The sequence below is a fragment of the Neolamprologus brichardi genome, chromosome 11 (genome assembly GCF_056152115.1).
Source record: "Neolamprologus brichardi isolate AB-2024 chromosome 11, ASM5615211v1, whole genome shotgun sequence".
Classification (NCBI taxonomy): domain Eukaryota; kingdom Metazoa; phylum Chordata; class Actinopteri; order Cichliformes; family Cichlidae; genus Neolamprologus; species Neolamprologus brichardi.
In genome coordinates, this window is record NC_142114.1 from 31,395,178 (window position 1) to 31,407,230 (window position 12,053).

Sequence of the window (12,053 nt, forward strand, 5' to 3'; positions counted from 1 at the left end):
ACATTTTGTGGGTTCAGCACTTACACAGTGTGTGTGTGTGTGTGTGTGTGAGAGGTGGCAGGAAACTGTTGTTAAAGACGCAGCGATCGAGCGGCTCGTCTCCAGCCTCACGTGTCTGAACGCTCTCGTCTGACACGCACAGCTACACGCTAATGTGGAAGCTCCACGCTGAGAGCAAAGAGCTCAAACACACAAACATAAGCAGACACTTGATTTTTGAAGAAAGGCAAAGTAGCTAAAGAGCTCAGCAGCCTCGGTACCGTTCGGCAGGGTGGCCGTCAGGTAAAGGTGAGCTGCATGCAGAGAAGCTGCATCGGCCACGTTTAGCAAAGCGGCATCATTGTGAAATGTGGCCGCAGCTCTGCACACACAGCAGGGCCTCCTCTCCGTCTCTTACATCACATTATTCGGCTGGTCGTTAATTAAAAGCTAATCAAGCACAAATAAATTCAGTCGTGATCCCAGAAACTGAAATTAAAGGGAAAAAATAAACCTGGTTTAATAATCCACAAACAAACTTTTTCTTCTTGTAAATAAAATAAGTTTTATTACAGACGGATGTTTTTTCTGGTTTTTGAAGTTTTTATTTTACAAACAGCAAAGTTCAGTGTGAGAAACACTCGCCTCCTGCTTTCTTATCCGCTCACACACAAATTAAACTCGGGAAACTTAAAGCTGGTTTAACTCTGCGGGACCTCCGTTGTGAGGTCATCTTCTCAGACGTGTTCAGTTCTTAGATCCAAACGGACACAAACTCCCCGTTCGTGGGCGCAGCTGTGATGACAGCTGCGTCTCCGAGCTCCAAACAGCTGCTTCAGGAATCTGAATCAACTCTGTCCTTTGGCCGCCTCTCTCGACCGACCGCTCTGACGGCCGGATCCTTTCCCTCTGCCGCCACCGCCCCCTCCTCGCTTTCTCCTGTGTCCAGGTCTCTGCCCGCTGAACCCTCCGCCCTCCTCCCTGTTGGCCGCCTGCGTCCACAGGGCGTCGTAGCGGCCCGGCGCCTGGTACCCCGGCTGGTTGGAGTCCAGCGGCTCTCTGGAAAGGAGGATCCAGATAACAGGCAGGTTCCTGCTGACCGTGAGGCTGTCGAGGCCAGCGGCGGGCTCCAGCGGCTCCCACACCTCCTCCACGGTGCCGTAAAGCAGCTTGGTGAGCTGGTGCAGCCCCTTCACGCGCCGCTTCACGATCTCCGCGCACGTGATGGCTTTGGAGACGCCCTTCCCGCTCGCGGTGAAGACGACCTGTCTGCAGAGCGGCCGGCCCGGGGCCTCCTGCGGTGCTTCTACGCCGCCTTCCTCGGGTTGAGGTCGTACTTCCTCGTCGGCCGCTCGGGTTTTGGCCTCCATGCGGCTCAGAGCGTAGCGCAGCAGGTTGCGGATCTTGCTGCCATCTTTGACGTGGATCTCCGGCGTGTCGGCGGCGAGGCCGGGGAACGGACAGGCGCACGGCTGCTCCACGGTGCGAGCTTTGCTGTAATTCTCCATCTGCAGAAACACAGACGACAGACAGACGTTACACCGACCGCGGTGCTGCAGTCACTGTGACGGAGGCCGGCCCTGAAGCCGAGCGTGGGCCCGGGTGCAGAGCGAGCTCTGTGCTCGCCGTCTAAACTTAAAGCACTTTAGCTGAGGATGGTTTGTTATCTTTTCAGATATGTGATTAGACTATGCACTTCATACTGGACATCAAAGTATATGTTGTATATTTTATACATATGTGTGCACACATATGTAAATATACATATGTGTGCACACACACACACACACACATGTATATTTACATATTCAGTAATGCACATAAATTCTATATTTGTACATATTTATTCTCATAATTCCCATTCTTATATTTTGCACACCTAACTGTGCCTTCTGTAAGTGACAGCTCAGTGACAAAGGTCTGACAGAGCTCCTGCTGCTGTGACCCGAGCTGACACTTTCCACCTTCCTGTCTGTGTTTCAGAACCTACTCAACCCAAGTGTCCCATCTCCTGCATCATGAGGTGGAGGCTTCCTCACCAGCTGCAGGGTCACTGCTGCTCAGACTGAATCATGGAGCTGATGCTAAGTGAGGACGCATGGCAGACATTAACTTGTGAATGGTTTCACTGATGGGTTAGTCGGCAGATTAGTTCTTTTAAAGCGGAAAATAGAAAAATATAACAATGATGTGACATCATTAGAAACAACCTGACAAAGTCATAAAGAGCTGCAGGGATGAGAAACACACCTGTGGGGTCTGCACGGAGCTCAGTCAGGGGTCTGCACGGACGCGGAGACTCAGTGCAGCCACATTTTCACCAGGTCCAGTAAAACCAGCAGGGCTCCTGTGTAGATAAGGGAGAGTTCAGCCATGAACCAGTTTGTTTCTGTTGGAGCGAAGCTTCTTTCTTTCTTTCTTACAGTTGTATTGGCGGTTGGAAAACAATTAGAGTGAAGCTTTAAACCTGTCAGAGGTTTTAACGGAGACTGGAGCGTTAACTTTAAGCTGTTTTTGCGCCCTGAGGCTGGAGCCGAGCCGAGGACGCTAAACTTCCCTCGGTGTGGCCGCTCAACTTTCCCGACACGCACCGCGGCTGCTCCGCTAGCTTAGCACTGAGGCGTTAGCTACAACGCCCTGAGCTAACCGGGGAAGCTAACGGAGACAAACCGCCTTCATTCACAGTCAACGTTACACGCTTATAGCTTACCGTAGTCTTCTCTCACACTACCGCATGTTTACTTCAGCTGCACCGCTTAACTCTACCGTAACACGATACGAACTGTCGTAAACTGCTGTGACGCCCTGTAGTTCAACTGTTCACCTGGACGTTTTCAGCGGGACAAACGTTTCGTCATCATCCGGGTGACTTGTTCAGTCTCAGATGACTGCGGGTTTCCAACCTCATAAACAGGACATCTGCATAATGACTGTGAGCTCAGTTCCTTGATCAATAATATGCAAATTATTATGACAATTGATCATCAACCACTGATCAAAGACCATTTTGCAAATATCCTGTTAAAAAACGCAACAAATTAAAAAACCGCAACAATATGATATGTTTAATATGCTGCTGAGAATATAGCCCAGAAGAAGCGTATAGTATAGCTTTTATTTTGGAAAGAGACATTTCTCTGTAATAAACTCTCTTTTCCAAAGATGAGTGATTTCTCCATCAGATAGATTTATTTATTTTTTATCCCTTTGTTGTTTCAGCAACATTAAATTTAAAAACTGTACTTTTGAGTTAAAATATATATTTATAATTTTAATCAATGACAAATTAAAAAGGCATGAACATTTTTTGTATCGAAAAAATATCGAACCGTGACACCAAAGTCTCGAACCGAACCGTGAATTTTGTGTATCGTTGCACCCCTAGTAGTTATATCTATGATTATAAAGGTGCTATACATGAGAGCGCTGCGACAGGCTGCCGCCTCTCAGCCTGTTCACACAGAATTTCTGCAGAATTTCCTTAGAAAACAAATGTTCTGCTTCCAACATGCATTCTTCCCATCCAGCTCTCTCTGTCTCTCTCTCTCATTCTCACACACACACACACACACACACACACACACCATATGGGGAAATATGACTGAGTGGGACTGTAGAGGCATTGTGAAGCCTTGGAGCTTTTGTTTTGGACAGCAGCCTCGCTGTAATGATCCCAGTGTGGAATTCATCTGGATTCATTCTGCTTGTGTTCAGGCAGAGTTTCTGCAGAATTTCCTCTGAAAACAAATATTCTCCTTCCAACATGAACTCCTGCCATCCAGCCCTCTTTCTCTCACACAGTGTTTTCCAGTGTGAGCAGGATCAGAGCAGACATGTGTTTTTAGTCTTCAGCATTCAGCCAAATGGTGCAGGATTTTCAGGACTGCCTTAACCTGCAGTCTGTCTAATGGCCAGCAGGTGGAGACAGGTGATGTTAGGGCTGTTCGATATAACGATATGTATCGGATAACGATATAAAAACGTCTGTCGTTTCATTTTACGCTATCGTTTGTTTCGTGGTGTTGCAAAACAAACTGTTTACGGCAATATTTTTTCATGGTTTTGATGGTCACTGTAGTGGCTAAATTAGTTTCTTAAAGTTCATAAATTCATAAAAAACTTCATAAATGCTGTTTTCATGGATGCCTGGATGTTAAAGTTAATTGTTCCACCTGGTAAAGCAGCAACGCTGATCATTTTATTAAAGATGAAAGAATTTAGACAGTTTTTAACTCTCAGTGATGCTGCAGTGTTCGTGTGACTTTGGGCCCAGGCACAGCTAATGATGTCAGACTTAAAGACTGGATAGGGCACAGTAAGAAGCTCAGAGAAGCCAGCAGTTAGAAACTCTTCAGCACGACTCTGAGATAATTTTAAGCTCTGCTGCTGGAGCCACGTCCAGCTAAAAGTGCACAGATGCTTCAGTGTGACCAGAAAATCCTTTTGATTCACAACATGTAAATCCACCTCTAATGAGGAAGATGATGGGAGGAGCCGGGGGAGGAGCCACCCTTCCTCCTCCACCCCCGCCATCGCCCCTCTCCTCCTCTAAAAGCAGCCCTGAGCTGCAGCTCTGGATCAGCTGTGTTTGGTTGCAGAGGTGCTGATGCTGCTGCAGCAGAGCTGTAAGTGGGTTCACGTCTTTTTCTCTTCGATCTTGTGCAGTCAAAGAAAATATGCAGATTTTTCTGAGTCAATTTGGGAAGTTTGGAATTTCCTGTTGTGTCAGAGAGGAAATGATTGCATGCACAGTTTACCGTCTGTCTCCTCCTGAAATATCAGCTGATGATGTCTGATCACAGGTCAGTTTTGTGTGATTCCAGCTGTGATTTTCATTCTTCTTTGCAATCAGATGTTGTGAAAGCAGCTGCTTGTCTGCTGAGACTTTTAGTGGAGCTCAGACTACAGACTGAGCTGCAGCAGCTCACGGTGTGTCAGAGCAGACGGGCATTAACGCTTCAGCCTAAAAAGACGAGTGTGGTTCTTACCTTGGCACGCCTGTGCAGCCGCCTCTTCAGATTGGGATTCATTTAGAATGTGCTGCTTGATGAATGTTGCTTGGATGGACTGACACTGCTGACTCAGATCACTGGAGCAGCAGCTATTTATAGTTTGTAGATTCAGATGAGCATGTTTTCAGATCTGCTCACTTCAGTGTAGAGCAGGGGTGTCAAAGTCCAGTCCTCGAGGGCCGCTGTCCTGCAACTTTTCCACGTGTCGCTGCTGCAACACGCCTGAATACAATGAGTAGATCATCAGCAAGACTCTTTAGAACGTGACTGCATGCTGAGGTGCAATTCAGCCATTTGATTGTTACAGCAGCTCATGAGTGAATGAACACAGTGCAATAAAAGTACATTTTGCCAAACATTTAATTCAATTAACCTGAGTAGGGTTGCAACGTCAGCATGCAGTCAGGTTCTACAGAGTCTTGCTAATGACCTACTGAACTTTGACCCCTGGTGTAGAGAATTAAGATGTGCTGTTTTACCTCAGCGGGTTTTTGTGGTGACTGCGTGTGATGGTGTTTGTTGATGAGCTGCAGAAATGCAGCCTGCGTGTTCTTATGTGCAGCTTCATCAGCTCATGTGTAAAAACTCATTCTGCCTACGAAGGAGTACCAGGGCCATATTTGAAAAAGAATATTTAAATAAATTTTCTTACTTCTTATATGGTTACAATACATCAAAGCAGTAAGTATAGGGCTTTGGAACTGACGCATCGGCACAATGTATTGTGGGAGCGCAGCCAGTAGCGGTTTTAGATACGGGCGACACGGGCGGTATCTTGGTGGGGGGCGGCATCACGGGCATCGGCAAAAAAAATAAAAAATGCTCGTACTCATGCTGCCCCGACGTCAACCAGCGCATATTGGGAATGTCACAGCCACCGATCGGTTTTCTATCGCCCATTTGCTGGGAGTAAGGGCGCCCTTCGTTTGCGAGGTGCGCCTGCTGCTTGCGGCGCAGAGAGGAGAGGGCGGGGCGGCGGGGGATTTTCTGACCAGCTGGAGCAGCATCTAATAACCAACTCGCAAAATAAAACAAAATAAAAACAAACCAATAAACACGAAAACACCAGACATCATGATACAGACTTATAATTTGCACCGATGTTTTTTCTAAATTCTACACGAAAAGTGAGCGCGAGAGCCCTCGGCGCGCCTGCTCGCTGCTGAAGTCAAAGTAAACTTTATTGTCATCTCCGCTACAGTCCAGGGAGACGAGACGACGAGGCTCCAGTTACAGCAGTGCAAGTAAACAAACAATAAATATAAGAAGAGTAAGAAAATAAATATACACGTTAGGATCAGGGGTAAAGGGATCAATAACAATTTTAAATTTTAAATTTACAGTTTGATGATTTAAAGTCTCACACACAACCCGTCGAAAGGGAGGGGCCTGCTGCTTCCAAATAGAGCACATTTCATTCATAATGATGTAAATCCAAGCCCATCATGTATTCATGATTTGAATCCTGGGTTGTGTGAAATCCCAGAAATAAAGTGAATCTGTGAACTAAGGTGTAGGTGTGTTAGATCATGTTGTGGTGATCCTCGGGTTGAGATGGGTGTTCATACTGGAGTGCAAAATTAAAACCAAGATGGACAAGAAAAGTTCAAAGCCATCAGGTGCTCAGTTTAGAAAAAAGAGAAAAGAAGAGGAGGAGAAACAAAAGATACAGGTAAGCAGATGTGTGATTGGATAATGGCAGGTCATCCTGAAACAATCAGAGTCAGAATACTTTATTAATCCCTAAGGAAATGATGTGGGTTACAGTTGCTCCAAGAAGAAATGGTAAAAATAGCAACAGTAACAGACTAAACTCCAAACTATACATTATGTTACAGATTTTAATATTAATTAGTCATTGTTAATTGTTGATTTGTCCTGTTCTCATTGTATGACGAATTATGATGCTGTTTGGTAGCCGGTTGCATACAATGCATACTCTCTCTCTCTTCACATGTGTGTGTGTGTGTGTGTGTATACAACAGTTTTATGTTAATGTACAATCCTTAATATGTTTTGTGTGTGTGTGTGTGTGGGGGGGGGGGGGTTGATATTGAGTGTCCTCTTTGTTTGTGATGTTGTCGTTGGCTTAAAATCTTAAGTGTTGGCTTCGGTTGCTTCTTCTTCTTTTTTTCTGTTTTGTTTTTGCTGTTTCTTCCTTCCTCATCTGGACATCCACGCCACAGCTGGTGTTCTTTTACTTTGGCAATTAAATGCTGTGCATGCGTTGCATTGTTTGTGCTTTTTTCCTAAAGAGCTGTACTGTGGACTTAATTGTGAGGTTTACTGAAGTGTTCAGACTTTTTTTTTTTTTGTTTTTCTTTTTCCCCTTTTTTGCGCCATTGTGTTATGTCCTTATTGTGGCCTCACTCCTCATGTTGTTCATTGTGTCTTGTGCACATTAAAGTCTGTTGTGGCTTCCAAGGAAACAAAAAAACAACAACAGTTTCTGACCGTAAAACTTACAGTACTTTCACAGTTTCTCAGCAAAGCGAAACATGCTGTGGAGGGGATTGGTATAATGAGGCTCACTGTTTTAATCTAAACACCACAGTTTTGTATTTTAATTGGATAAAATACAAAACTGTATCAGTTAGGGTACAGCGCGGCGTCATATTTCTGGCGTGAGTTGGAAGGACAGTTGTTAGAAACATGCTTAAAAGCAGCTCAATAGAAAAAGGACGGTACAGAGACAGATTGTGTCCAGATGCAAAGAGACGATATTTGCCAAAAATAGCATGCACTGGAAATGTGAAACCCTGAAGACCAACCGCTATTCACTCAGCCTGATACTGGCTGCTGGCAGCTTTACGGCTGCTGGCAGCCGTAAAGCTGCCAGCAGCCGTAAATCACTGCAGAGGGTGGTGAAGGCAGCAGAGCACATCACTGGAACGAGGCTTCCTGCCATTCAGGACATTTACCTCCAGCGATGCCTCCGTAAAGCACACAGCATCATCAAGGACCACAGAAAAATTGCCGGTATTTACAGCACAAGACTTTTAAGAGTATTTAACAAGAGCAAGTTTCATTTGTGCCTGGTTTTACTACCAGACTGTTCAGCAGACACAGCAAACCTTCACCATCTTACCCAGGAGGGTCACCTCTTCACCCTCACATGGAAGAAGTAATCTGATTGGCATGGTGGTACGTTTGAAGCAGGGATTTCAGAGTGCCCCGTGTGTGGCACTGGAAACCAGTCACGATGTGTTTCATCCATTTCATAGGCAAGTTTTTCTGCAATAATGCCAAATAGCAACTCTATAAATAGAACATAGTTCTGCAAAATCACTCATTAGGATGTTTGTTCTAATTTGTTATGACCCCAGATCACATCGCAAATAAAACTACCCTCATGATGCTTCCAGGTGGGGAAACAATGGTTGTGTGTTGTGTGTCTAACGTTACGACCACACAGCAAGTACGTGTTAACCGTGTGCTTTCTGTCCTCTTTCGCTAGCGCTTTGTTTGGCCCAGAAATATGGCGCCTCAACCAAAACTCCTGGTCACACCCCCTTCCGTGACATCACGCTCCAAAGCCTATACATCGGTCATGTGATTTGGAGGCGCCGGCATTGATAGCAATAACCTTCATTCCATTTCCAGGAACAATAAACCTCGTGTGTGAAATCTGAAAATGCCCACGGTGTTGATTCAAATGCGCTCTGGGACAACCACAAGCATCGGCTGTTACTGACATGAAGATGTAAAGTTGGTCCCGAGCTACAGGAGGAACCATTTCATTGGTGGAGGGGTGGGGGGGAGGGGCACACTATGAAATATATTCTGTTTTAGAGTTCAAATTAACTGTTAATTAATGGGAATTGTAGCTAGGCTCAAAGTGTTGATGCTAGCTTATTATTATTTTAGGGAGGCACATGCCACCCATGCTAGCCCTGTAGATCCGCCCGTTGGCAGAGTCACAGGAGAAAACTCCAAAGACGTGCACAGCAGCACGGCTTAGGTTTGCAAAGCTTCATCTGGACAAACAACTAGACTTTGTGAAATGAACTGATTAAAAAATAAAGTCACGTCATTATGCGTGAAAGCAAGTTCACGTAATTTATAATGTCTACAATGTTGTTGGCACTCTTTCCGTCTTGTTGCTGGTGTAGGAGGAGAGGACTACATGAGCGGTCCCAACATGACGGGGGGGGCAGGTCTTCTCTTCAGCCTCATCACAGCGGCACTTTTCTGTAAAGTCGCTGCTCAGACAGTCAGAGGTCGGTACTTGAACGCAGCATGCCAGGTTGTGTCTTTGAAACCTGAGTTTAGATACAGGATAATCCAGGTGCTCATTTCATGTGATTGCTTTCAAAGACAAACTGTTAAATCTCAGTGGCACGGTGTTGCTTCCAGACTAAAAAGTCTATTTTATCCTTTTTAAAGGAATTGAGACACCAATTTAATTCATTTTTCTGCTGATATATTTCTGTTTACTCCATTAAAGTGTGATATTTTTCCGTTTTTCACAATGGTATAGCATCCAATAGTAAGCAGCGAAAAACCAAAAACAAATCATGACTATCTGATTCCTCAGTGAGCTCATAGTGTGTGCCGTAGAGGGTTAGTGGGATTAATAGTAGAGAACAGGAGACAGAACATTTCTTTCATGGACCTTAGTGGATAATGTTATTCTGGGACTTTGTGTCGTCTTCCTGTAATACTTGTGTATGAACACTGATTTTCTTTTGCTGCTACCCAGAGTGTGAAAACGTCTCCGTCGGTGACATCGTCTTCCTAGTTGATGGCTCGTCCAGCATCGATGATAAAAGCTTTCAGGAGATCCGTACATTTCTCCGCAACACCATCCAGGGCTTTGAAATCGACCCCGACAAAGTTCAGATCGGTTTGCTGCAGTACAGCGATGATCCTTATCCGGAGTTCCAGCTGACGGATCACAGGGACAAGAATTCCCTGCTGGCTGCTGTGGAAAACCTTACCCACCGAGGAGGCGGCACAAAAACCGGCAAAGCCATAGACTTCCTCCGGACGGAGTACTTCACCAAAGAGGCCGGCAGCCGAGCCGAGCGCCGTGTGCCTCAGATTGCTGTGGTCATCACAGATGGCGAATCCACTGATGACGTATTGGAACCTGCCGGGAGACTGAGGAAGCACGGTGTCATCGTGTTCGCCATCGGGGTCGGAAAGATCAACCAGTCACAGCTTATAACCATCGCTAACTGGCCCTCGGAGCGCTTCGTCCTCACCACTGTCAGCTTCCAGAAGCTCCAGGATCAGACCAACATCCTGCTGGAAACGGTCTGTCTCAGTCTGGAGGACCAGACGCTAGGTAAAGAAAGCTGATTGGTTGATACAGTGATCTCTTTATTGTACAATTAATTATAACTAAGAAGCACCTGAATACAGTTTTGACACAAGAATCAACAGGAAGCTGAAAATACACATTTTGCTTGGTCCATCCTCAGCTGGGCCTCTGAGCACTGTGAGGTAGTCAATCACATGAGCGCTAGGCTTGTTGTGAAAACTCTGCATGCACTAAAACACTTTTGCTTCTGTGTTCTTTCAGCTTTGGTCGACAGGTTTGCAGATATTTTCTTCCTGGTGGACAGTGGAATAGCTTCCAATCAGTTTACCCTGTTTAGAAATGAGCTTGTCAAACTGTTGAATCAACTGGAAGTTGGAGCGTCTGGTTACCGTGTCGGTTTGGCCCAGTACGGTCAGGACGTCAGACTTGAGTTTCGTCTCAACACTCATCAAACCAAGCAGCAGATCGAGGCCGCTGCTCGACGTTTCCGACTGCGTTCACGAACAGGCCAACCACGAAATCTCGGACAAGCTCTGTCCTACGCTAAGAAGAACTTCTTCACCGCTGAGGCAGGAGGCCGCGCACAACAGGGAACCCCACAGTATTTGGTTGTAGTGGCTGGAAAAGACTCGGATGATGCTGTGTTTCGGTTTGCTAAAAATCTGAAAGACGAGGGGGTAATTATTGTGGGGATGGACGCAGGTGCGACACGGGATGCTCTGGACCGCTTTACCAGCTCTGGCTATATCTTTGATTCTTCAAGAATAACTCTGCTGATTGACCTGCTCACGGAACGGAAAGTGGAGAATGTCACTGAAGGTGAGAAAGCCGCCATCGGTTCATCATCATCATCAGTAACTACACAGCAGTGTTTCTGAAGCAGCTATGAATGCAATGATGGTTTATTATAAGTAAGCCAGAGTTTTCCAGAGGAAGCAGTCAGATCATCCCAACTAACGATGCAGAAAGTCTCCACAAAATCACCTGAGGCGTTTTTCAACGTATATTTGCTCTTTTAAAACTAAATAGCCGTTCACTGTACTTTAAGACCCGTTACTATCAACTGTGATCCAGGTGTACAAAAACCTGGATCTGGAACATGTCAGCATAGCCTTTTCACTCGCATGTCACAGTACACCATAAAAAGACTCAATGAAGGAAGGAAATCCACCATTTCTGTTCTTTTATTCATGGAGGCTAAAATTTTAATATTTTGCTTAGGTTTTATGCTTTGTTTGGTGAGTGAGTGAAACTCAACCATGCCTGAAATCTGCCTGCAGCATTATCAGGATTCAACTTTATTGTCATTACACATGAATGAATATAGGAAAACGAAATACCGTTTGCATCTAATCAGAAATGCAAAAGCAGTAAGTGCAATAGGAGCAGATTATATACAGATATGTGTAGGATAAAAGATGGAAATAATTATGACAGATTATGTACATATAAGTTAAGCATACAGATATTTATATTGCTCTACAGACGAGCAGATATACAGATGTGCTACATATATACAGATGTGTCCATGTGAGGTAAACTGATCTACAGAGTGGTATGAGTATATCTACAGCAGTGGGAGAAGACTATAATAGTGAACAGTGTACTCACTATACCAGAGACTATTCTATGTCAGTGTCCCAAACTGTAGCAGTAACCAATGTAAGCATGAAGGTGAGAATGAAATTATCACTGGGAAGGATAGGAGGAAGGTGGAGTGTAGAGGTTTAAGTGAGTGTGGATGGAAAGGCTCAGCGGCAGACTGAGTTCAGTAGGGTGACAGCTGTGGGGAAGAA

General features: G+C 45.3%; 2 protein-coding genes across 3 annotated transcripts in view; one reads left to right on the forward strand and one right to left on the reverse strand.

Annotated features, from left to right (window-relative positions):
- Positions 1-518: 518 nt before the first annotated feature.
- rpp25l (ribonuclease P/MRP 25 subunit-like) lies at positions 519-2,843 on the reverse strand. Of its 2 annotated transcripts, none has more exons than XM_006805577.3 (3): positions 2,690-2,843; positions 2,230-2,326; positions 519-1,487 (listed from the first exon to the last, which is right to left on the reverse strand). In XM_006805577.3, the coding sequence occupies exon 3, from the start codon at positions 1,485-1,487 to the stop codon at positions 828-830; it is 660 nt and encodes a 219-aa protein (XP_006805640.1). In that variant the 5' UTR covers positions 2,230-2,326; positions 2,690-2,843; the 3' UTR covers positions 519-827. The 2 variants fall into 2 exon arrangements, with proteins under 2 accessions (XP_006805640.1, XP_006805641.1); XM_006805578.3 differs by lacking the exon at positions 2,690-2,843 and adding an exon at positions 2,403-2,673.
- Positions 2,844-4,709: 1,866 nt separating this feature from the next.
- The window catches only part of LOC102799086 (collagen alpha-6(VI) chain-like), a 60,001-nt gene continuing 52,657 nt past the window's right edge, over positions 4,710-12,053 (forward strand). Inside the window, exons 1-4 of the mRNA XM_087848594.1 lie at positions 4,710-4,781; positions 9,104-9,211; positions 9,694-10,281; positions 10,519-11,076. Coding sequence (XP_087704720.1) covers positions 9,118-9,211; positions 9,694-10,281; positions 10,519-11,076 — 1,240 coding nt within the window. The 5' untranslated portion in view covers positions 4,710-4,781; positions 9,104-9,117. The remainder of the gene's footprint in view (positions 4,782-9,103; positions 9,212-9,693; positions 10,282-10,518; positions 11,077-12,053) is intronic.

What these genes read in the sequence shown, in the direction of transcription:
- rpp25l (XM_006805577.3), bottom strand. Translation starts at nt 1,487, where the DNA reads ATGGAGAATTACAGCAAAGCTCGCACCGTGGAGCAGCCGTGCGCCTGT.